The sequence below is a fragment of the Colius striatus genome, chromosome 5, assembly GCF_028858725.1.
Source record: "Colius striatus isolate bColStr4 chromosome 5, bColStr4.1.hap1, whole genome shotgun sequence".
Taxonomy (NCBI): domain Eukaryota; kingdom Metazoa; phylum Chordata; class Aves; order Coliiformes; family Coliidae; genus Colius; species Colius striatus.
In genome coordinates, this window is record NC_084763.1 from 43,972,763 (window position 1) to 43,999,868 (window position 27,106).

Below are 27,106 nucleotides of genomic sequence, written 5' to 3' on the forward strand. Positions count from 1 at the left end.
CTTGAAAGCTTAAAAAGAAAATATAGACTTTAAAGGATCCAAGATTGACTATGTCCAACTGAGCAAAGACCAGTGCCCAGCTGTCAACGTATATGAAGAGGGAAGCACGGGCACAGGGCTTATGAGTCGTGTAACGGTGTGCACCAAGGGCTGACATGGGGCTGAGGGGATTTCTGTTCTTTCAAGGGTCTGGAAGATTATGTCACCAAAAAGAAAACATATAAAATTTTATACCTATTTTAAATTCAGTGGAGAAAAAGATGCATTGTCAAAAGATGTTCAGAAGCATATAGAGCTCCAGTGTTTCTGGCACACTACAGCCCAACAACGACTAAAGCTGAGAGGAAATAAAGCTCATTTTATCTGAGGCCCTGAAACATAGGAAAGGGATCAAGGTGTACTTCCTTTGGAATACAACTCTACCTTCAAACGGAAGACAAGATTGGCACAATTTCACTGTCTTTAAAGAGATACAGCTCTCTGGCTACTGTTAGAGCTTTAACAATTTAGCTTCTCAGGACTTAATAAAAAGAGCTCCTGAGAAACAGTGTCCTGAAGTGGGTACCTCCAGATTGCCTATGACAATACACAGGCACATTCTTCCAACGACACTGTCAGAGCCAGCGTCTGGAAGAGCACAGAAAGGCCTGCTGAAAGCACACATAGCATTAAATCTAACTGGCTAGGAAATGGGTATTTTGACTGAGAAATAGACTTTTATATGCTTTGATGTCATACCCTGCTACAAATACTCACCGCCTGTGATAAGGGTAAATATCTGTAAAGATCTATGTGGGATCGCTTTGTTCATGTGTTCAAAGCATGTGATAGAGCATAACTATGTGCTTGGAGGACAAAAATATTATTTTAAGACGAAATCTGATTATCTCCCCAGAGTGCACCAGAGCAGAATAACAATTTTCATAGAGCCCATCAAATGGAAAAAAAGGTTAACCTAAAAAATCTAAACAAAAAGAAATAAAAAATATTTTTTCAAATCTTTTCCTAAGGGAAATAATAGATTGCTATTTGAACTAGAACTTGACTTGTCAAAAATCCTGTTACCATCTGCTTTCATGGCACTTTCTATGATATATTGTTCACAATTCACATTGTAACACACAGAAACGAAACCAATTTGTAATACTTCATCTTCAGACAAGACTAACAAAAGTGGCAGCTCTGAAGAAAGAGATGTTGCATAGGACATGCTATTTGCAAATATTTGTGAAACAAAATATTTGGAGAAATAGACACCATTCTGAAAGGACATAGCTCACAGTACAAGGGATGAGGAGTAGTTATTAAAAGGACATAGCTCGCAGTACAAGGGATAAGAAGTAGTTATAAAAATTTTTGATAGTGTTTGTCCATTGCATGAGCATTTCAGTTGCATTAGTTCAGGGAAAAAGGAAGAAATAAATCACATTGTTTCTTCTCTTGACACAACGACTGTGGAACCCCTGACTGCTGCTTCTAGAATAGTTAGTTTTGATGTACTTACAAAAGCGTCTGGGGTTCCAGTTTTTAATTTTGGATCTGATTTCCCAAGTCTAAAGAGTTAAACCCATGCTGACCTGAAAGACAATTTCCAGATCTTTGCTGAAGACCAGGAAGCATTCTGGGAATAAAACTAAGCTGGAGAATGCTGTGTGGTTGCTGGGTATTCAGGCAATCCATCTCAAGATGCCACACCAGACAGGCCTCCTGAAGCCCCTGGGGTAAGCACAACTAATTCTAGGTATTCTGTCAACACAAATGAGGGATACAGAAGGAAAGAGCAAGGAGAGATAGACTGTCACCTAATAGTGGACTAGGAAGAAACCTTGCCAAACCATAACAAAAACCAATCATGAAATGAAGAGAAGGGAGTGCACACAAAATCTACGGGCTTGTAAGACAAAGGCCTTTACTTGCATATGGATATAAATGTCCACAGAGTAAGCCAAAAGATTAGCTGGCTGCAAACACTCCTGCTCAATTTTAAACTGCCAGGCACAAAAAAATTTGCAGAGAGCTGTGAAAAGCTCTTCTTTATGAAAATGCAGAACAGTATTGAAGCTGCTAATGAAAATTTTTCATAGCAAAAATATGCTTGTAATATAACTCCCTGAAATATTCTTATTATTAACCTATAATGTAATTGTTGGTCTATTTGTTTGTTCATATCTGTGTCTTCTGAAAAAGCAAACCCAAGAATGTCCACTGCCAGAATGTACTGAAGCATGTACAAAAGAGAACAAATAATGGGACAGCATAAAAGAACAGTCTAGGCCATTGTGAGATGACACGAATGACTTCTTCCCACGGATGCCAGAAGCAATCCGCTGCCATTTGACCAAGCAGAGGTATTCCTTCTGGGACTACTCAAAACATGATTTTCATCTCATTGTTTCCACTCCAGTTCCCATTCCATATAAACATATGCAAAAATATTTGCAACAGTATACGCTGTGAGGTTCCATAGTTTTATTTATAGATCATAGATCATGTTGCGTTTTTAACTGTACCACTGACATCTCTGTTATATTAATTTGATATTTAAACATTACAGAATGATCTTGGCAATAGTTAAACAGTCTAAGTATGTAGGTATTCTTTTACATAAAGATATATACACACACATGTGTAAGTGTATATTTATATGTCCATATATAAACACTTTTTTTTTTTTTAAAAAACCCACCCAAGAGGTTCAGCCAAATCAGGGTAAATTGTTAATTTGACAGAGTATTTACTTGGACAGCTGGATTTTATGGTTTACTGGATGCATGTGGTATCAGATGTTCCAAAATAAATCAAACTTACAGCTATCCATGTACTTTATAATGTCACTAAAACTTGGAAAATAATAACATGGAAAGACATATTAGATTTTCTTATCCCTCAAAGCCATGTTGCACCTTTTTTTGTACAATGAAAGCAGACGTAGCCACGTGAGCACTCTGAGTGATCTTAAAATGTACAGTTTGCTCATCTTTTTTGTTGATGCATTTAAAATCTCCGTTTAAAATCTCTGCACCGCATTATGCAACTGCCTCAAACTACCTTCAGGTACTGCACTCACATATGGAAGCATGGTGACACTCCCACGCAAATGCGCTCTACTTCTACTTAAATCCTTATCCTCATTCTATAGTCACGTACACCTCTCAGTGCTCCTCACTTTCATCTCATAATAACACAAACGTATTCCCCAAAGCAGGTAGACTAGTTGAGGTCTCATTGTCTCATTGCATTGTCTTTCTAGCTCATCTGCAGCTTTCCTCTAGACTTAGACAGTTAAGCTGGGGCATCTCCTGTCTCTTCTTTTCCTCAGTTCCCAGTGTCCTTCCTTCTGGTCAGATAATCTTAGGTCTGCTCAGAGGGGTCATGTCCTTTTGTTGTATGATCCACTCACTTTCTTCCACCCCTTTTTACTCCTTCACCAGTTCAGCAAACCATCCCATCCTCCAGCTAACACTACTGTTCTCCCTCCCAGCTTCTGGTTTCACCATTGCAGGGGCCCACCATAGATAGTAGCCAGGGCATATGTGAACCTAATAGAGAAATTGTATCAACTCATATTTTCAGAAATGAGGAAGGTTCAAATACTGTCAGTGAGGAAGGAATCTCCAGATATTTTTAGCTTCTAAATTGCTATGTGACTTGTACAAACTGCACTGCAAAGCCTTTATGAGGCCTTAGAAACTTGTTTTCATAGCTTTTTATTTGAAAGGTAGGCTATCTACCCATGGAACAACGACTTAAGCTTCTGCTCCAGGGTGCTTTGACATCAGAGCATTTCAAAGAAAAGCTCTTGACAATTGAAATATTGAAAGTATGAGTAAAGCAACACATTTCCCCAACCCTTTGCTTGGAAACACCTCATGGCTTCAATCAATATTTTCCAAAATAGTCTTGTTTTAAATATAAAACTTGTGAGATCACACTTTGTGTGTATAATTCCAGACCAAATAATTAAAGTGAGGCATTATTCATGCTAGCTAATAAAAAAGGGATTATATAAGGGGATATTTGGGAGAATCTTGCAACAGGCATTGTCACCAATCATGGAAAAATTAAGGGGATATGACAAAAAGAACTTGCAATGGACAAATATCTTTTGCTGTATTTACAGTCTTCAAGGCACATATCCTCAGGAAAAAAAAAATGCAAGTTCCGTAGCATCAGTGTAAGGTTCTCAGCTCCAGGTCACCTAGACCACTGCGCTTCCTCCCCTCATTGCTCCCAGGCATTCCTTCTGTCTGGTGTATCTGTCTACTAATGCTTCCCCAGGATTAATGTTTGAATCTCTAAACCAACTCTGGACATGAAAGGTTTTTGATTAGCAATGATCAGTTTTCTTTAGGAATATACATTCTGTGGCAGGAATTCCCAAACTTAATTTGTTCAAGTGCCACAACTGGCAGAGATGACTGTCCTGACAGTAGCTTTGGGATACACGTGCACATATAGACACAGGGGAAGGTATTTCCATGACTGCTTTGAAGTAACATACACAGCACTAGTGGTATTATAACATAGCTTGTGTTGTGGAGACAGGTGGAAAATCAGCAGTTGTTGCCAATGATTCTTTGTCAGTGGCCAACACCAGAATGCTTTGAGAGGCTACAAAGACAATCCATTGGGAACTGGTAGAGCTGTTGTCTTGGAAAATTTTCCTCTCCTTTTCCAGATAGACCTGCATTTGCTGAAATTACAAGCACATCTTCAGATTTTCCATCACAGAAGGAACTATATACAACTCACCACACAGCAGTATCTTTGCATCCTCTTATTCAGAGCTAGTTAACCACCAGAATGTACTCAAAAGCTATCTTCGGATGTGGTTTGTTCTGACATAAGTTTTAAAATGCAGTATATAGAAGAAATTCAGTTCCCTACCTTTCTTGTAAGTGGCACTTCAATAGGGACGGGGACAACTTCTGCAAGCAGGCAGCCATAAAATGCTACCATGAAAGCAGCTGGATCATTGTTAGGAAACACGAGTGTTACCTGAAACAAAGAGAAGTTATGTTAAAAATGTTTTATCCCAGGTTTCAGATAATGGTAATTGGAGTTTCCAGGCTTCCTTTTGGAGACAGTGATGATTACTGAAATATTTCTATGACAAATATTTAAATATCTTACAAAAGACATACAGGAAATCAGAAGGAATTTATTCTGACAGGTGCTCCTTTTGTGAACATTTTCACTTAGGATGTAGTTAAATATTTTCATGCTGTATCCATTTCCTACATTGACAGTACCCTTCATCTGGTTCTGGATTTACTGATTGCTTTATGGATGTTAAATAATCAAGTAAGTGGAATTAACAGAATTTTACATTCTAACTTTATAATTTGCTTGATGTTACCAAAAGCAGTTCAGCTTGCTTCTGTGGGCACTGTAGATGTCTTATATTTGTGGACACTGCGCACAACATTTTAATGTCCAGGGGCAAAGGGGCAGAAGAAACAAGAGTGAACAGTCTTGCTGAGGATCTAGCAACTTAAGAGAATCCACGACCTTCGTTGCCAGGGCAGAGAACTCTACTGCTCTCTCTTGGTGAATGACCTCGGTGACTAGATTCTGTCTATGGTTTTGGTTTGACTCAGGTAGATAGACATTCTCAGCTCATGTCTCACAACAGCTGTAACACAGCTGGTAACTATCCTGCACAGTTAACTGAACTGGCATGTAAAAGGCATGGCGAATGATTTCGAATCCATTCCTCTCAGCTTGCACACAGGATCAGAGTATAATATTACAGCATCCTAAAATTTGCTGAAACTACTTAGCAACTCTTGAGTTTTGACTGCTTTAACACCAAAGGACTTTTGTGTTTCAGTCTCTTGAAGTAAAATCATCATGTTTTCTTATATGCTCCAAAATTCAGTTACTGGAGATTATACATGTTTCCAGAGCTTTCACATGGCTTCAAAGATAGTCACTTTCTATGGATTAGCTTGATTTCTTTAAATGAGAAGAAATATAACCAATCCTGTCCAAATGGGTCCAAAATATCTGTTTCTAAGCTGAAATCTGTTTAGAGAAACTTCAGAGAAAATACATTACTACTTGTCTGTACATGAAACAATTCATCTGCTGGAGCAGAGCTTACCCCATGCCTTCTACATGCACATAACATAAATATCCTCAAGAAAAATGGAAAGAAAGGGATTTTGCTAGGTGCACTATGGGAATGGTAGTTTGTTGAGCTTATCACTCTCTACAACTACCTGAAAGGAAGTTGTAACAAGGCAGGGGTCGACCAGTTCCCCCTAGTAACAAGCAAAAGAACAAGAGGAAATGGCCTCAAGTTGCACCAGGGGAGGTTCAGGCTGGATATGAGAAAGAATTTCTTTACTGAAAGTGTTGTCAGGCATTGGAACGGCTGCCCAGGGAGGTGATGGAGTCACTGTCCCTGGAGGGGTTTAAGAGACAGTTGGATGTTGTAGGGCTGGGACAAAAGCTGGACTTGGTGATCTTAAAGGTCTCTTCCAGAGATTCTATGATTCTATGAAAAGAGATAAGAGGTGAAAAAAAATCTCACCAAAGTCTAGTGTGAATGAGGCATTAACTACCCCTCCAAAACCCACTAATTACTAATAGACTTGTACCAAATAAATAAGCAATAAGTCTAAAAGCAAAATGGAAGAAGGTTGAAGGAAAACAAACCACACAGTATATATCACTAGATGATAATCTGGTTATCTAGTAGGTATTTCAGAGGGCAAGTTTGTCTGGAGTGACACGGTTTTATATCTGAAGTTACTATAGATGGATGGTGGTTTTGGCTGGGACAGAGTTGATTTTCTTTGCAGTAGCTGGTATGGGGCTATGGTTTGGATTTGTGCTGAAAACAGTGCTGATAACATGGAGATTTTCATTACTGCTGAGCAGGGCTTACACAGTGTTAAGGTCTTTTCTGCTCTTCACTCACCCCACCAACAAGTGGGCTGGGGGTGCGCGGGCGGCTGGCAGAGGACACAGCTGAGACAGCTGACTCCAACTGACCCCAGGGACACCCCACATCACAGGATGTCATGCTTGGCACCTAAAGATGGGGGAAGAAGAAGGAAGGGGGGACATGGAGTCACATGTGCTGGAGCCTTGCTGTCCTGGGGATGGCTGAACACCTGGCTGCCCAGGGGAAGTGCAGCATGAATTCCTTGCTCTGCTTTGCTCATGTGCATGGATTTTACTTTAAATTGTCTTTAACTCATGAGTCTTCTCACTTTTCCAATTCTCTCTCCCATCTCACTGGGGAAGAGTGAGCATGAGGCTGTGTGGGGCTTACTGGACAGCAGGGGTTAAACCCCAACAAGAAGGCAAATGCAGTTCATCGTGGACTATAACAGCAGAAACAGGGAATGAAATGCAGGCACATTCATTTACTTTTTGGCTCAGACAAAGACCCGAAGAAGTAATGTAATGGTAGTCATGAGAAATAGATATTATATTGATAGAAGATGCTCTTAAAAGGAGTAAGTCCTTTCTGAATTTTATATAATATTAACATAAGGAAACAATTACACTCTCATTTAGAAAAGACCAGAAATATGTCTGTATTTTATTTAGTATTTAAAAACTACCTTTAACTGTTGTCACACAAAATGCATTACTTCGAATAAAAAGCCATCTTCAAAGAGGTCAGAAAGCTTTTATGTTAATAGAACAGGGGCATAACAGTCATGATAAGTACTCAGAAAGTCAGAAGTACAGTAATATCTCATTTTCAACACGAAGTTGCTTCAAACAATCATGCTTCTCTTACACAGGTATGCTGGGCAAGATATTTTTACAATGCAAAGCATATGCTTTCAGCACTCAGCTATAAACATTTGTTTCACTGTAATCTAGGCAGACTTATTTTAGAAGAGCTGCAATTTGTTTTTTATGTGTCCTGCACTAGCTCAACTTCCAGATTTCAGCCTGAATTATCCACAAATCCTTTCTTGATGTTAGGAGAGGCCAGTGACTGCTGCAGTATGTGAATACAAAGATGGGCAGTTAGTGCACAACAGATATGGAGAGATGCACATTACCCATGCGTGAACTTTATTCCTTTTGGAGCTTTCTGGGTGGATTGTTTTGACGTGTACACTTGAACAACTTGTTTCTTCAGCTGTTGCTTAGAGACACATGCTTAAGTCAAGTAAAAGAGATTCCTCAGATCCTACTCCTGGCTGCATGTCATTGTAGGAAGCAATTTAGATTACAGATCTAGAGATCTTTTAGTTAAATTAAAAAAGAAACATTGGAAGGACTGTCAAGTTTCTTTTTTCTTTTCTTCTGGGAAGCATTATTGCATGTTCTCGTTTTTGAAGCCCTAAGAAATGTTTAATGCAAACAGACATGTTTCTCACATGTGACACAAGAAGACCAAATAGTTTGAATTGCTATCAAACCCTGCAGGAGGAAAACTTCATCCCACCCTCACAACTCCAAGTACTAAGGCAGGACTAAAATTTGCATTTCTGACAAATTTGTTCTGGAATATCTATTTCACGGCTTTCCATTTCACCTGGAATGGGACCTGTGGAGATTTCTGCACACGCTCTGGCACAGAAAAGGGGCAGCAGGCTCAGTCAGTCTTGACAGATGAAGGGCTAGGTTTGTAAGTATGTAATTACCAAAACCACGGGATGCTCTTCTCTTCATTTAACAACTTGAAGTGTTACCTCTGTAACCCTTGCTCTCTGTGCACTTTATCCACTCAGATTCAGCCTCCAGCATAAGCTGCATCAGTCAGGAATTGGGAATGGAAGTATTCTCCATGTTAGCAATCTGCATAATTTATTTATTTAACTGGCTTCCAACTTGTGCTTACTTTGTCTGTGTCCTCTACAATGCTTCTCTTGTTTCTACCATCTCAACAACTACAAAGTCATTAATAAGTTCTTCATTCACATGACACTTCCAGGCCTCATAAGCAAGCTTTTGCTAAACACACTGCTGCTCTATGTCCAAAAATCATTTTCCCTGGGAATGTTTATTGTTGATGTTGCCATAACTTCAAGTCCCTATTCAGAGAGCACCAGCTCAGGTTATTTATTATGCAATTCAAAACACCCGTCTGAATGATGAACCTTTTTCTGAGTTTATTCAGAGAGGCAGATTTCACCTCCTCAACGTTTCCCTCCATTGATTTCCTTTTAGTGTACCAAATATCTTGTCAATGTGGAATCTGAACTATTAGTAATTAAAAATAATTGAGATACTCACCCTGTCTCCAGGTCGTACCATTGGCTCTTGTTTTGTGCCTAATTTATGTAGTATATTGTAAGCAACCTTCATACTTCTGGTCCAAAGTTTGCCTATTAACACAAAATTTATGAAATTAATTTTCAAATTCTTCTGGTGTTTTATAAGATAATTAAAGAAAAAGAATATCTGAACAGTGGAAAAAAAATTAGAAACATTTATATTAGTTTTCCATCTAAATATGACACCACTACTGGGATCAGTGGAAATATTTACTTATTAGAAGATTTCTTTGCACTTCTTTTTTCAAGATAGCAGCTTGTTTGTTTTTTTTTTTTTTTAAAAAAAAAAGAGTAAGCATAGTTTTCTTCGCAGCAGAAGTTTCTTACTTTGGAGAAATTTAGGTCTTGACTCTAAAAGTTAACCATTAGAAGTGTCTGGATCATCATCAAGTTCAGATATCTTCCTAACACCCTCAGATGTGGCGTGCTGGACAAGTCAAATTTCACTCCAGACTGACCTCTGAGGGTGTTACTCAGGTTTCATGATGGCATTTCTCTTACCTCAAGCCACCAAAGGAAAAAGGAAAGAAGTCCCAAGAGGTAGAAACAAAGAAAAAAAAAAACCCAACAAACAGAAAACACCCTGCAGCCAAAGGGGCACACTCAAGCAGCAGGGACCTTCTGATCCTTAGTACATCCATATGGCTGCATTTCACTTTTAATTCTGGGCCTTCTTCCATTTAACTTGTCTTTTTTGTCTCACCTGCTCCCTGTGCTCGGTTTCATTTTACTTGCCCCAGGTACCCTTCCTTTTTACTGTCTCTTATCTCCCTTGTTTCATGTCTCCAGCTCCACGCTTAGCTAATCCTTATCAAGGCTTCACTCCAACATTCTTTAAAGAAAAAAATTATCTCATCACGACCTTGTTGGCCACATTACATGCTTTTCATTAATCCTTCAAGTGATTGGTATCTTCCAACTACACGAGCTCTTTCAGATAGCCTTTGTTTAGAGACTTTGTTCCTTCCATTTGAACAAAAGCGAACGCCACAGCCCTTGTTCTTGGCTGGCCCCTAGGTACTGTCTCTAAGCAGTATTCAGTCTGACACTGACAAATCTTTAATTCATGTCCACCAATACCTTAAACGATAATAGGTTCTGACAACAGATTACCTATGGGGTTCAGCAGTTCAGGCTCCCAAACATGCAGTATTGCTATTTATAACTAAGCCAAGCAGTTGATACAATAAGTTCCTGCACATCATGGCTGTAAAATGAAATATTATTGGATGATTTTTAAGTCCAAATCTGATGTAAATATAACCTATGATGTGAAGGCCAGATTTTCTTTTTTTTCCTCTTAAGGAAAATTGGAAGAAGAAGGTCACTGCTGCTTGTTACTGAGAAAGTACTAAATGCAATTACTTCTTATGAAAATGGTAATATTATATCATCAAACTATGTTTTGCAAAGTTTTAAATTTATTTAAAATTCCTCTGGTATTTGCATGCTGAGCTTCCCTGTTGCTCAGAAATAAACGTGGTTCAATTTCGTCTCACTGGAAACTCAGTGTTGATACAAGAGCATTTCTGCACGACTAACCTCCACAGCACTATGGCAGAATTGCCTACATTTGTTCCTGTTGCTACAGTCCACACTTGAACTTGACAAGTGAGTAGGATAAAACCAAGGATGCCTTAAGAAAGCAAATATTCTTTTTCTTAAGGGTTTTCAACATTAAAGATTCAGTGGCAACAAACTTAAAAGAGTAATTACTAATGATACAGAAAATTGGAGAATGGAAATCAAAAGCCTGGCAAAAGTTCTGAATTGCAAGAAAAATCCATCTTTATGCAAAACACTTTCAAGCTTGAAATGAACATTGAATGTTTAATTCCTTTTCTGAGACAAAAAGGGCTGCTGTGAAAAGTTGAGTTATAGGGATTAAATCTGTTATAAGTCTAAAATTTGCATTTGTTGTGAAATTAGTATTCACATTAATTTTTCCTTTATCAAATGTGTCATCTTACAATATTTTCTTCAAAATCTAAGGTCTATTCATATTAAAGTATTTAGATGCCTTCTTTCAGAAGCACCCAGGTACACAGTACAACCATCTCCACACAAGTGATCTGAAGAAACACAGAAATTAAGTTCTCTTAAACACTAAGAAAATTTAGATGGGTACCTCCTAGTAAAGTTTAGAATATTTGTCTTTAAATACATTTTGTCATGAAGCTCTTTTATTGCCAAAATTTTATTCCAGCTTTTGAAACATAAAGCATATAAAGCTGCCTCTCTAATTCATCACCTTTCTGTTTAAATACACCTTGAAATGCACAAAAAATGCCCACTACACTTTCTAACGGTCAGAAAAAGGCTTTTCTGTCACCACAGCCCTTTCCTGCTCTAGTTACTGGTGCAATACCAAACAATGTTAATTAGCTGAGCTAACAGCATGTGCATGCGGGTATGGAACTGTGGAAAACTGGAACAAAGAAGCTAGTTTGCATTCAGCTGTGAAGGAGTTGGAATATACAGTCTCTCCTGTGGCCATTAAAGGCTCCATAAGTTCACTTCAACCCTTGCAGGCTCTGCTTGCCCCTGGCTGCTGCTGCCGCCTCTGCTCCAGGCACCCTCACAAGCAGGTAGAGCAAAGTCCGTGGAACTGGATCCTGTTCAACAGGAAACCCATAATATTTCTTCCAGGGTATATAGCAGTGTTCCAAAAATTAAATTAGAAAAGAGCTACAAGGGGAGCAGTAATCCAGAAGCTGGAGCCAGGAGTGTGTGAATCAGGGCCAGATCTGTGGCTGCTGGATGGTGCACCATGTTCTGGCCAGAGGTAGACTGAACCATGTGTTTATTTGCCACCCTGGCAATTTGCCTCCTCCCAACCTCACTGACAAACACAAAGCACTTGACTACTGCAGGATAAAAGCCCTCAGTAACAGAGGGTATTATAAAGAAGGAAATCTTTGAAGTGTTTCCTTCCTTGGTTCTGCTTAGGTTGCAATTCAGTGTAATTCTTCCTTTGCAAACTTGAGAGATTAGACATGGCTGGGCAAAAGCCGATTGCTAAAACCTCTCCCCCAAATCCCGAAGCTGCGGCCTTGCTGCGACCTCCCTTTGGTGCCACATGTGTGCAGCGGGAGGGGAGGGAGGCCTGCGAGGAGGCCAGCTGTGCTCCATCCAGGGCTCTCCCTCTGAGATGGGGCTTAGTGCCATCAGGCCAATCCTTGTGTGGTGTAAATCCTCTTCCTTACATGGGCTACAGCGGAAATCTGGGTGTTTGGAGTCACTGAGGATATGCCCCGTTGTCCTCAGCCAGAGTGCAATGAAGCACCATTCCTCTTCCAATAAACACACTGCCATTAATCTTCTAATAAGTTGGCTTGAAGACAAAAGGTCAGATGTAGAGCAGTTTCATTTAGTGGTGAGTAGAGCAGCCTGTGTTTCAGCTCAGTGCCAGTGCTCCTTTCTCCCAGCCATGCTGCCACAGCATGAAAGCTGACCTCAGCTCTACCTACAGCCGGGCAAAGTATGTGCTGCTAGGTGCAGCAACCTCAAACACCATTGCCGCTTCCCCACCATTTCCACAAGTAAAGACTAGACCCTGTGAGCCCTCCTCTTCTTCACTTTCTTGCCTGTGTCCACATTGCAGCAGGCTCCTTTCAAATAACACTCCTGTCTGACTCATCAGAGATAGGATTTGTGCTGAGCAGGCTCTGATCAGCCACACATGAGCAGCTACTTTCTTGCATTTAAAAATTAATTGGCAAGTCAGCCACAGTGATAAGTCATTAGTGAGAGATTTGAGCATCCAGTGGTTTTTCATGCACTAGGGTACCCTCCAGAAGGATCCTGGGTTCTGCAGACCCTGCCAGTGCCACATACTCATAAAGGGGGCAATGCAAGGCACTGGATGTTTAAATGCTCAAATCATCCCTCAGTTTTCAGGTCATAAAACTATACGCCAAACAAAGCTGACTGGTAGTTGTCTATAGAAGAGTCTCCCAACTTGAGTTTGAAAAACAAAAACCCAATGACATCCAGTTAACACCACTGCTACAAATTATAATCCTTTCCCTACCTCCCATCAAGCTGCTAATTGTGGTGCTGCTTTCCAAGATCTTGTGTAACTCTACAAGACGGTAAGAAATTAAGCTTTTCTCTGCATCTGTCATTGCCTAAAACATTTATAATTGCTTAAGCATGTACTGAAATAAATCTTCTTCTAAAGATGATCACAATCTTCCTTGGCCACTTCCATCCCTTGCCCACCGTGCTGCTGCCAGACTTGCATGCCCTGGCAGTGTCTTTATGCAGGGAGGCCTTTAATGCTCTTCCCATACTTGCAAACTAAGCTGAGTGCTCCCATTGCCCGGCAAGTATCAGCAAGTATCGCTATGCCTCTGAATCTGAGCCATATCCGACTGACATTGTGTATGCAGATATTCTCGGTAGGACAGGATGCAAACCAGCATCTTGCTTTCTGGCAGCTGTGACATTGTTAACACCTGTGTGGGACTAGTCCCTTTTCATTTTCCAATGGAATTTTGATTTAGTTGAATTGTAGGAAATCTACCCAGCAATCATTTATTTTATATTTCACTTGTATTCAGTCTTGTTCTTAACAGTCTATTCAGGTCTTAAAGAAACACACAAAAAAAGTTAACACAAATTAGATGCTTTCCACATGACACGGAAGTAAATCCCCTTGCTCTTCCTTCACAAATCTGTAAAAGGACTGTATGTTTGTGTTGAATGTAAAGAAGGGTATAAGAGCAAAGTTGCATCAGAGAGAAAACTCAGAGAGAAACCAAACCACAATCAAGTTATCATCTTCAGGGTGCTTTTTTCAGAACCACACAGCACTAACTCAGCAAAGTCAAACCAGTGGTCGCTTACCAATCTTCGCGCACAGCAATTGTGAGACCGCCAAAGTTTAACTGCAAATAATTTTGTCAAATATTCATTTTCTCAATATTACAGTATGACATTTCTGATATCAAAGAAACAAGAGCATTTATTAAACCTGGTGTAAATAGCAAACTTCCTATGCAGGTAAAGGGGCATTTTTCTGCCTTGCAAAGTAATAGATGCAGCTCTGCTGCTCTGTTAAACCTTTCTTCATAAACTCTTTAGATCCATTGTGAGAAGCAAATTAAGTTGTTGTCCTCTAGGAGAAAAAATCCCAAGAAAAATAACAAAAATGTTCTGTTGCAGAGAAGAAAAGACCCCAGACACACTCAGAACAGAGGTAGCCTTGCTATTGCAGCAGTTGATACACCAGTTGTAATCACAGATAGTAACATGGATTTTTTTTAAAGCATTTTCTGACTTTTTATTAAAGAAATAAAGATTTAAAGTATTAAACATTCATAAGATTGGTATCTATCTGGGGACTTGAACCATGATATCTCCACAAGCACGGAGTTATTTCAGAGATATGGACAGTCTGGCTACATAATAACTGCTTGGTTACAATAGTCCTCCTGATAACTGTGAAATTCCTGGCCCAGGAGATTCTCACAGTGAGAAGAAATGGGGGGCCAGGTCATACACCAGATGCAGCATGGCTTGGGGCTGGCTATTTTTAATCTGTTGATAAACTTTTCAGCCATCTAAGGGTATCTCCAGTATAAGCTACATCACCTCTGCAGTGTGACTTTGGCCTCAAAATGTTTACAGTGGCATTGAGTACAGCTAGCAATTCACTTTTAAAAAATGCCATTTTTTCAGGTGTTTCTTCACAGAATGCAAATATCTACCCACAGATACCCAGAAATATTTCTATCCAGAGAGCCTTTTCTGCTCTTTTGTGCTAGCCTTGCAGGCTCCAATAGGCCTCTGATGTGGGAAACAATACAAGGGAGCTACTGAAAATAATGTTTAAAAATCTGATTATAGAAAGTGTTAGATAAAGGAAATGAGATTTTTTTGAATCAGATGTAGTTAGCTGGTACTCGTTTTGTTGTTTTTAATAATGGTTACAATAAGAAAGCTCAAAACTTGCTCATTCCCTAATTACTTTAAGCTTTTTACTTTTTCCCCAGCCTTTCTGATTCTTCTCAGTATAATAATTTTAAGTAAGAAAAGTAACTCTGATAGTGTAAGTACTACATAGGATTTAATTGTCCTTTATCCACATTTCTCCTCTAAGAAATCACTAAGTACTTCATTATTATACCAACAATATAAAAACCAGATGCCTGACTACTCTGATTAACTTTGTCTGAGCCACAAACTGGCTTCATATTCCTCTAAGCACATATTAGGTTTCTAGTCAGAGTTCAGATTTACATGAAACCCAATAAAGACATCTTTCCTTCCCATGTTTCAGAGATTTCAATTTATGCATATTCGGTGATTTGATTTATAAAAGGATTGTGAATAACTTAACAAAGATGTTCTCCACTTAAACAAGTTCTCAGAGGAATAAAATATTTGAAGACTAAGTTTCATTCACTAGGAAGAGCTTAAGAGTTTTGAGTACATTAAATAAAGATTACAACTGAGGCATTGAGAAGAACTTCAGGAACTGAGGCAAGTCACTTCAAAAACTTGCTTGAAAAAAAAATCAATCCTGCAAGTGCAGTTATACATTTCCTTTACCTACAATAATTGGAGACATATGGAAGAAAACAGTCCTGACATGCTATGAAGACAAAAAGCTCCAAAAACATGACGAAAAGGACACAGGAGATATGAGGCATTACAAATTAGATGAATTCCTGCAGAGGAATGGGAAGGCAGTGACAATTTTAAGCAACAACTGAAATAATATCTTCTTTAAACCAGTTCCCCCTATGGCACAACAGCACATCATGATCTAGAGCACTCACTAACTGACTAATGGGATAAGATTTCACCATGGAGATGCAGCAGAAGGCCTTCATTTGAAAAGATGTGCTCCCCAAATAAGCTGTGGGGGTTTAGATACAGAATGGCTGGACAAAACTAAAGAAATGTCTGGGTCACGTATGATACTCAAGTTACAGCCCCAGTGACAGGCAAGATGGCAATATTGTCTACAGTGTTCCACAAAGGAGGAGATAAATATGCTTGGCCTTAAGGGCATCAGTACTCCTACTCAGATGGACTATGACCTAGCTGACAGCTACAGAGAAACTCATGAAATACAATCTGGAAAGATGGAAAAAAGTCTAGAGTAAGCAGGGAAACTTACAATTCATCGATGAAGGGACAAGAAACTGGAGAAGATGCTGTGCATGAAAAAAGCAGGGATCAAAAACCACCATGTAGAAGCCTCCTCTTAACCAGAAAGTTGGGGAATGAATGAAGAGGATTTCTAAGAGGATTTCTCACATTGGAGAATGTGAGACATAAGCAGAAACAGCAAACTGAGGTGAAGTATTCAAGAAGAGGTATCTAGTGACTATGTTGGCAATATGTTGAAGACTGAACCTCTAGAAACTTAGAATTATTCTTAAAACTCTTGAATATTGTCAAAATATGGAACATATTAAAAATCCTGGTAATGTTGGTTTCTTCAGTTGGCAAAGAACCTGGAAATAACTGTGAGGTACAAATTCAGAGGCTACTGAAAGGCCTCAGTGTTGATAATTGTAAGTTTTATTCGGGTGATCATAGCATGCACATAAGGAAGTGTCACATGTGGTAGGATTGTGAGTTATGGTTATCTTTCAAAAGTTTATTACCACCAGGGCCAGTGGAACTATGCACAGGGATAAAAAAATAAAAAAATAATGAGTAGGTGTGTCTTTGCTGAGTTCAAGGATTAATGTCTATTAATGCTCAACTTTTAAAAATGCCATGCCTAAAATTTCTAGGAAAATATTACAGACATGAAAGGTGGAATAGCTACAGCAAAATCAGTCCTGAAGTCACCAATAAAATGGCAGGTGGCTGTAATGTTCATGATATTTCAAAAGCAGTTGTCATTTAAGAAAACTGCCACGGAACAGTGAATGGACATTTCCCATGGAGAAGAATGTCAGCTTGAAATCCAGATAGCACAGCAGAATTCACTAATGTTTTGGTTTGTAATTTCTTTTATCTATAAAAAGAAGGAAAAAGAAAATAACAAAGAATTTTTATTCTGACTTCAGGAAACTACCGATAGGTAACAGCAAAAGCCATATCCTAGAGTGCTGCCAAATGAAAGGAATGAAAACATGAAATTTAGTCCCATTTTTCACAGGATTTAAACAATTTAGAGGAGGAGTTTGGAAGGATCTTGGGACAGAGAGGCAGGCTAGGTGGCTTCACGAGCCACGTGGATCCTCAGGTGGATTTGCTCAGCCTGCAGCCCTTCAGGCAAAGCAGGACATATGCTCAGACTCTCTGGACAGAATCCCATATTCAGAAAAACAGTTTCATTCTCCCTGAAATCTTCCTTTCCCATCCAATCTATTTAAGGCATTCAGCAGATTACGTGAATTGCTTTTCTGCAAACGTGTAATTGCAAACTTCAAAATTCTTAGGTCCAAGTAAATGTCCTTAAGGAAGAAAAAACATTGATCAATGGTGAATGATGTTTGCCCCCTAATTTAAGTAACTTCTCAACAGTGAGGTACCTGAAGGGAAAATGTTTCAAACATGACCTTCAGTTGCAAAGGTTTTGTTATGCTTTAAAAGCCTCTAACTACACTTGCAAGGCCAAACTTGCAGCAGTCATCTTTCTGGCTGGGTACCGTCACTCAGTCCAACTCTCAAATGGAAAGGAGCATTCAGCACTGAACAAAACAGACACACCTCCATGCCACAGAATGTAAAAACACTCTATGCACAGAACTCTAGGACCCTGAGAAGGTAGAAATAAAAAAGACAAAATAATTTTTTACAGCCGTATCAACAGCATAAGGAAATGTTCCAACTTGCTTGCAAAACTGACTGTTATTGATAATAATTCCTTTGAACATCTCCCAAATGTCCTATGAACAACTCAAAATTAGAAGCTATATAGAGGTTATTTGTCAGAGATATCCCTGTGTTTATTTTTATTTGGCCTTTGTCGGTTGCAATAGATTGTCAGGCAGTACACATTGAACTGTAACAATATACCAAAGATCACATTGAAATATAACCTGGAAAAACTATTTCAAGGGGGTACATTTGCTAGCCGTACAGCTATATACAAGGAGCAATAATTCAAATCACACTTACTATAATGTCAGTAGAACAGAGGCAAAAATCCTATTTTAACTTCTTCAGGAAGCTGGTGAATTTTGTATACTAGGCTCTGCTTTTGCAGAATAAAGCCTGGGGAATATCCTAGAGCAATGGATTTAGACGTTAATCTTCAGGAAAATCTGCCCTAGAATGTATTTCTATTGGAATGGAAGTTTTAATTTACAATCTGTGATTCCATTTGTGTATCTACTCAGCTCTTTTTTTGTGAAATAAATCGTACCATAACATCTCAGCAATTCACATCAGATGCCAACAGCTTCACAACTGTCTTACTCTACTCAGAAATGGATCAGATGCATCATTAGAGGGCTTTTTTCACTGAATATTTATGCATTACTATACACACAAACACTGTATACAATACATAAAGCACAAGCAGCTTGAGGAGTGCTCACCGTAAGTGAGAATGTACAGTGGTTTCCCATTCGTATCCATAGTGGTTAGGCAGGGAGCTTTCGGAGAGATGGTCCCCCATCGCTGCAAGGCTGCTTCCAGGGAAGGTGGCCAGTTTGTAACCACACCTAATTGTTCCCCACGCATAGCCAACATCTGAGCTCCTTCTGGCTTTGGCTGGTTTGGATCTGGCTGTTGAACTTATGATTATTAAAAGATACATAGTTACCACGTAAATTCTATACCTTGTGTACACCTGTGTAACCAAGAAAATGTTTACCTTTGCAAAATATCCTGAAAAGAATAACATGGTACAAGGTATTGAGAAGCAACAGAGAAATGTAATAGAATAATCAACTTTAACAGAGATGAAGCAACTGAAATATCTCAGGACTGCACGTGCTTATCCTCACAATAACTCCACAAGCATGGAAAGGAACTGCTGAGGCAGCATGCACATATTTATCTTCAAAATAATCAACCTTTCTTTCTTCCTAAAGAGAGATGGAGAATACTTTTTCTTGGCAAAAATGCAGTAATGAGGAGAATTGCAGAACTACTGAAGAAATTAACAAGTCGTCAATAACAGATTGATTTAAGTCATGTTCTGCCACAGTGCTTTCCTATAAACTATGAAAACTATTTAAATCTCCACATCCTGGCAAATGTTATTTATCAAAGCACTATCCTCCTTAAAAAAAAATCCATTTATTGACTTTATCCTTATTTCTGTCTTACATTTAGTCCACTTTTTTGATGCTTCTCCATTACACGATGTATATAGAAAACATTTAACATGCTTCCTCACTGACAGTTTTTCTCATATTTATGTTCAAAAGCAATGGCATCCCTCCACTCTCTCCTGCAATTTCCTTGCAAGCAGAACCAGGAGCTGATCAAACCAGAGAGACTTTTGACTCAATGGTACTACATTCAAACTCACTATAAGCAGATTCCATTGAATACTGATGCTTTTTGGTATTGGCCTGTATAGAAAGGGCTTACTTAGCTCTCTAGAAAGTCAACGTGTGAGACGAACACTTTTACACAGTTTTAGTAACAGATTCCCAAACCTTTTGAAAAACAGTCATTTTACCTTCTAACAATTCCTCAAAGTCATCTACAAAGAACTCTCGTAATGGTGGTCGTTTGGGCCGTTTTAGCGTATTGACCAGCTGCTGAATCTTTGCTGACACTCTGCTGCTCACCGGTACTCCTGCAGGACAGCGATCAATGGACACATCAGTTGACTGCTATGTTGAATGCCACCAGATGTTAAGTGGGGTAAGAAAAAGCCTAGCACTGCAAGGCCAACAGCTATAGTTTCATGCCCTATGGTGACTCAAAATATTCAGCATCATGACATTAAGATCAGTTCAGCAAAAAGAAACAATGGCTAGTTTAAATAAAAACAACACAACAATGTAAAGAGTGAGCTTGCAAAATTAAGAGGGGAAACAACACACAGAGTGAGGGAGAGAAGCACAGTGAAAAAAACCCTCCCTATAGAAAATGTCAGTAGCCTTCAAGAACTCTTCTAGGTGGCATTGGCCATGGTCAATGAGAAAAGGCATGGGCCTTCCCTGTGATCACTTGTCATACCAACATTGTCTGACTAGACTGCAGCTCAGCAAGGAGTGTGGGTCATAGGTTCTGCCCCATCATTTATTCCAGGCTGCTCTTTACACTGTAACAGACATCTGTCCAGTATCCATCTTAAACATGGTTCACATCTTTGTATTACTCCAGCATGCCCCTGTATGCACTGAACATCCCTACTGCCGATCCCACCAGCCAGCAATCTCCAAAGGGAATGTGCTTGCCCATACAGCACTTTGAAAAACACAGTTATGAACAAGGGTGTGGGTAAGGGGCACTTTTACAGCATAATCCCACCAATTGCCTTCTGCTTCCTTTTTCCTGGTCAAGTGCAAAGTCTCTGTAACCTTCATGTCATTTGTTCCTGAACTAATAGCTTTCTGTCACTGCATTGCAGAAATTTCAACCTGTCACCTTTCCATAAGGTTGGCTTCAAAACTTTTACCCAAGTGGGTTTTAGAGCTGAAGCTGCCAAGTTTAGATGTGATACACTTGGTCAACAGTTCTACACCCTGGTGAAATACTGTTTAATAAGTTTTAGAAAAGAGGAGCAATAAATAAGGGTTTACAAATAACTGTTTTTTCAAATAAAAAAACCCACTTAGAAAATAAAACTTCAAGCGTGTCACTTTTAAAGATGTAGCCACCCTAGCGTGTCACAGCCTTTGTAATTTAAAAACAGACCAGCTGTAACCAGGCAGAATGATAAAAGCAGATCTAAAGAGATCCACTGCTTTCTTTTGCCAAACAATTTCTACAGGGAGTCAGCTCTGATGATTAAGAAATACTTCTTGACGTCAGCCTCATTTATAGCAGTTTAAGACTGCAGAAATGCTGCACCTTTGTGTGTTTATTAGTGAAAAGAGCCCAGAAGAAACAAAGAGCAGATGCATGCAGTAACCATTAAATAGGTTACAACACTCCCCCCCGCCCCTGCCCAGTTTCGATTTGTGACATACCATCACCGGTCTCCATAAGTTCAGCATTTCCATACTTTGGTGCCACCCGTGCCGTTGATCCTTGTGGTCTTTCTACTTGTATTGAGTGTTCTGAGGTGTAAGTGGTAACATCTGGAGGGGCAGAATGATTTTCTGTGAAAAATAAATTAAAAGGTTTAACCATGTACCACTAGGGTTGAAGGGCAGAAAAGCAAAAGGCAGAGGAAAATATACCATTTCATTTTTTTTCACACCACCTAAACTGGAATTAAAGTTAATGCACAGAAGGAATGTATACAACTATAATGTACAGCATGCTTTTCATAGTTTGCACTTATGAAAATAGCACTATAAGCAACGGGCTAACATTAAAAAAATGATACTATTAGGCTGTAGGTTCACCATTGACATCTGCTTTTATATTCAGTGAAAGCTTGTGAACAGCCTCAAAAAGACAAGGCCCAGACAAATATACTTGTGACAGATTACCAAATCGTTTTTTTCTAAACAAAACTAAGACTGTGTGTTGTCAATCACTTGCAAGTGCCAATGCTTATCCCTTTCACAGCCTCTGTATTTTGAACACGTCAATTTTAGTTGAGAAAGGAATTTGTTCAGAGCAGGGTTGGAATCTAGGGGAAAGAAATAAACTGAAAGCAACATGAACTTTGCATTCTGTATGGACACTTGCTTGGCTACTATTTTTACACAGAGCCATTTCAATTCTTCCACGTAACAAAGACTTGCCTTCCAGAAGGCAAACACAGTTTGGTCTGACTCATGCCAGCAATGCTAAACAATTCCACAGAGCTAATCTTTCTCTTTCATAGCCTGGTAGCTCAGCATGCCACCACAGTTTGCTTTCCCATGTTTTCAAGCCTGAATCTGTATTACATATGGATTTACGCTATTTTTATGGGTTGCCTCATGTTTTTTTCCCAGGTTTTTATCAGCATTAGAGTAGATGGAGATAAATATCATAAGCAAATAACATCTTTCTCACTTGACAAAAACGATCCCCAGCAGCCTCAGAGATACAATATAAGACAGGTCTTATTCTGCTGCAGCTGAAGTGAGAAGGAATGCTCTCCCTTTCACACAAGGGTAAGAAGAGTCTTTAAAAACACAAAAATATTGCAAAAACTTCATCTTGTCCCAACACTATTTTCAAGATGTGCTTTTTATTAAATCTGTCCTAAGAGCATTATGGTGCCAAAATTCTACTGTAACACCAACTTCTACAGTAAATTTCACCCCAAATGTAATTATAAAATATTGTCACGAGTCTTGAACTTTAGAGCATTGCGACTCTTGTGCATTCAATGACAAATTCATGCACCATCAATGCAGATAATGCCTATTTTGCACACTTCTCACTTAAAGGTTGCATTTGACAGACAAACATACTGAAAAATTCAAACATAATATTCATGTCTGCAGTTGTTATTTAATGTTGATATTCATGAACGTCCTAAGGGTTCAATCTTATCACTCAGCCACAGTACGTGCTTGAGGGAAATACAAGATGGCTTTTATTGTGCAACTCAAAAACATCTTGCATCTTATACATCTCCAGTTCAGCCTTTTGACACTGATCACATCCATTGTTATAATTTTGCTGAAACAAAAACTTTATATTGTGGCCAACTGAAGTGCAATGGCCTAGACAATGAAGCTTATGCTGATAACTCTTTCAACTCTCATCTTCATTTCAGATGTCGTTATCAACTATTTTAGACTCAGCACAATTTTTGCCCTTTCTTGCTAAGTGGCAAACGCTTTTTATAGATCATGATTGAATTATCCACTACCCAAGTCAATTAAAAAATGCTGATGTTTAGCTTTTTATCTTTTACTTCTAATGCAGTTTTGCTATGCAAATAGGAGAGGTGATCATGACTAAGCAAATAATTGTACTTAGTCAGCTATTAGTAACATGCAAAAGTATTTTTGAAGTTATCCATAATAGTTTACATCTTTCCAGTGAATTTTTCTATCTTTCAGACCTTACAAGGCATTTTGAACTGGAGTTTAAGTATCTCCCTTCAGGTTTTAGCACTGAAATGAGTATTTTTTTAAAATGCATGGGAGAGAAGATACAAAGCATCACAGAACAGAGATGCTCTTCCTTCAGATCTATACACATGAAACCATATACTTCTTTGTAGCATGTGGTGCTGAGTAGGATGAAGTAACATGAGAAAGCAGCTTCCCGGTCTTTTGTGAAAGGGTTTCCTTTTGAACAAAGAGCACTGGCACTTGAAATTACCTAAAAGAAACCTTCTTCCCAAGGTGGCTACCACAAGCTGGCTAAGGAGCAGGGTCTGGCAATCTGGTTGCTCATCTGCTATTTACATTCCCATTAAGAAGAATCTTTATCTAGCAGAAGAGGAACATTAGGGTTTGTCTTGCTGAGCTCATTTATAGTATCTGCTTAACGTATGTTCTATGATGCCAATATCTACAGCTGCAGGTTACATCCATTAGATTTCCAAATCCTCAGTCAGTTCCTTCCTCAGAGTTAGGCTTGGAGAAATGAAAGTAATACAGATATGAAATTTGGTATGAATTACTTTTAAAGAAAAAGATAATTGCTTTGTTATGTGAAATGTACACTTTTTTTGCAGAACAGGCAATCCAGGATTAGACTATGGTCACAGTCTGTATAATGCTGCTTGGTCTTCTGTCAGGCAACTTGAAGCACTGTTTGAGGTTTAGTTAAGAATAATGATCCTGACATATCGGTTGACTAAAAAGTAAAATCTGTGACAGTTGCATAACTTCAAAGCATTTCCTCCTTCAAACGTACATATTTGCATCACCTTCTCTTCCCATCTCTTCCAATATTCTTTGCATTAGAAGATCACAGTCAGAACAGCTGGTTCCAGTTGAGGCTCACTTCATTTCTGCCACAGGAGTGACATAATTTACCCCATTTAATGAAAATCAGAAAGAACCAACACCACGGAGCACGGAGCGTGTACACCGACAGAGCCCCATGGTTGAGGACAAGCAAAATTATGGATGAATACTTTCTAGTGGAAGTTTGGAAGCATACATAAGCATCAAGTATTTGAAAAGTCTCAAGGAACAGGAAAAACATCCCTGCAGTACTATACGTGAAGAAAACGTAGCTTTTTCTCCCCCAGAAGTGAGCTCTTCTAGCTGTCAGGGAGGAGAAATCCAGAGTCAGAGCTGTGGCTTTTTCCATTAGCCGATGTCTCCCGTACTGATGTCCAGGTGACAGTATTTTAGACTAGTCTCCTGTACTGTAAGTTAAAATTCCCCATCAGAACACATAAGAATTTTAAGCTTGTCAGAGAACTATCACTTGTGCTGTATGGCACATGTTTTTACATTTACTTCATTAGAAATCTATGTAGCCTTTCATTTGGATAGAGACCTTTGATTTTCAAACAGAAACAAATTTGAAACATTTGATCCTACAGGATCAAAGTTTTGTAGTGAAATGTTTAACTCTTTATATAAATTTACAGTCATAGCTCAGTGCTGTGTGACTTTCATTACATGAACTTTCTGAGCTTTTGGATATGCATTCTCTCTTTGATTTTTATATATGCATAGATCCAAAAAATATGATACAGACAAATGAAAGATTAAAGATCTTAGAAATGTATTCAGTACTGACTGAAAGATGGGTCAGAACATTAGCCATTTTTTGACAGATTTCAGTGTTTTGACCTTTAAGTTCAAGAATTGCCTAATACAATTGTGATATGTACACCAAACTAGAGATTCTCCCTGGAGCTTACTACAGACACCTGTCCGTCTTCAAGCTTAGAATAAATATTTAAAAGCTATCTATCCTAAACTAGAACTTTGGTCATAACAGAGCAGCAGTAGCAGCCAAATTAAATAAACAGTAACCTTAAAAGCATATAATAGCTTATGCCAATGATCTAAATGAGCCACAAAGCTGACCTCTGATTATATTATAGCCAAAGTTCTTCATCAGATCCATTTTCAGGACTGCATTACAGTACTTCAACTGGAAAAATCTCCATTTGATTCTATGATGCACTCTAGAGGTCAAATCCCAGTGGATAACAGAATGGAAGGCTTTTTTAAAATTATCATTAAAGGTCTTTCCTCTTGCCCCTTAAATTTGGATTTATCAAAAATGGCACCTGCAAGCTATGGTAATATGTCCATACATCTCTACAAATTATTTTTCTCTTGCAGGTTGGGAGAACGGCTCCCTGGACCAAACAAACAACAAGCCATGGGAATGTATGTTCTTTTGATCAAGAACAAATCACCTCCACTATTTGAGGAGCTTCAGAGAATATCATCATTCTTCTCTCTCATATTCTCTCCTACCAAAGAAAGGATTATTCATCTATGGTCACTGTCACACTGCCTCTGACAGATCAAGGCTATGTGTGGGAAAACTTCAAATCCATTACCTCTCAGAATACATTTAAATGGAAAATCCACCTCCTGGGATTGAGAAGAAACAAAGGAACCATTTAAGTTAAAATTCTTACAGAAAAAAAGCTCCCTCATGAAGAAAAACATCTTATAGTTATGATCTGTGCAGCTTCTTTTAGCCACAATGACTGATGGGAACCTAAAAATCACAATCGCCATCTGTTACCAGGTATCACTCAGATTTTGTATCTGTAAATATGTAAGTGACCTTAATATTACTACATCACAACTACTGTCCCACTAAAGATGCAATTCAAGGTATCTTATTGCCAGAATGGATAAAAATATGTATACGCTGAGGTAAACTTAACTGCTCCCTTCAAAAGAGAGATCTTCCCAGTCCACACAACAAGACAAAATAAAACAAGTAAAAGAAGTAGTGTTTTTCTTTTTCTGCAGAACATTACCATCTTAATTTAGCTCTAAAAATGCTGTATTATTTACCACAAACTCAGTGATTATAAAAGAAGACTTTCTGTGCCAGATTTAAAATTACTGAAATGTCACATTATAAAGAAGCTATATTTAAAGACACATTAAGACTTGGTGTGTGAGTAATGCAACCTTTTAGAGTTTGGATAAATTTAATTCTCTATGCTATAATTTCCTCTAGCATTTCAAGATGAAGTCACAGAAAATAACCGAAGTGTATATGTTTCTCAAACAAGGTTCTAAGCTATTAATTTAGCATGAATTTAGAATCCAATAGAAATCCTTCCATGGACTGCAAGTCAGCAATTCCAGACCAGAGGTGAGAGGTTACAGGTGTTACATCAAGCTTTACTGAAAGGAAAAAAAAAAAAGGGATACCGACTGCTGTCCCAGCACATAAAATCAGAAACATTTAAGATGCTGTCATGTATCTTATCACATGCACTTGAATAGGAATGATCAGTTGAAGAACAGTCAAACAAAGCTGCATTTCATATGTGTAGCAGAACAAGGTCGCTTTATCTGTTCCAACATAGATTCCAACAGATTTTCAGTGAGACGACCCAAAACACACAGCCCCAGCAAGAATGCACCCGAAGCAGATGCCTCGTACAATAAACAGCAGTTACTGGAGAATGAAGGGAAAACAAGCCTTGCTCTCCATGGGTCTAATCAAATAGCTGCTTTATTTTAATGAAGACTAATGTCAATGGCATAATATTCAGAAATAATTAATGTCTGTAAAGCTCAGCCCTAATGGAAAGAAAGCTTTGACTTCCTAGGATCTTTCCAAAAGATATAAACACATTACTAATAATAATAATAACAGATCTCTACTCCAAAGGTATGTAATAGACTTTCCCAAGGACTATAATAGCTAGATATCCCAGTCCAAGTATTCTAGATTCAATTAAGGGT

At 38.7% G+C, this 27,106-nt stretch overlaps 1 protein-coding gene across 4 annotated transcripts in view; it reads right to left on the reverse strand.

Moving 5' to 3' along the window:
• Nucleotides 1–27,106, reverse strand: part of DIP2C (disco interacting protein 2 homolog C) — a 322,942-nt gene that overhangs the window by 89,376 nt on the left and 206,460 nt on the right. For all 4 annotated transcript variants that reach the window (XM_061996483.1, XM_061996482.1, XM_061996481.1 and 1 more), the window contains 5 exons: nt 21,326–21,457; nt 19,864–19,983; nt 18,770–18,967; nt 9,214–9,305; nt 4,888–4,998 (listed from right to left, as the gene is read on the reverse strand). In XM_061996483.1, the coding sequence (XP_061852467.1) occupies nt 4,888–4,998; nt 9,214–9,305; nt 18,770–18,967; nt 19,864–19,983; nt 21,326–21,457 (653 nt within the window). The remainder of the gene's footprint in view (nt 1–4,887; nt 4,999–9,213; nt 9,306–18,769; nt 18,968–19,863; nt 19,984–21,325; nt 21,458–27,106) is intronic.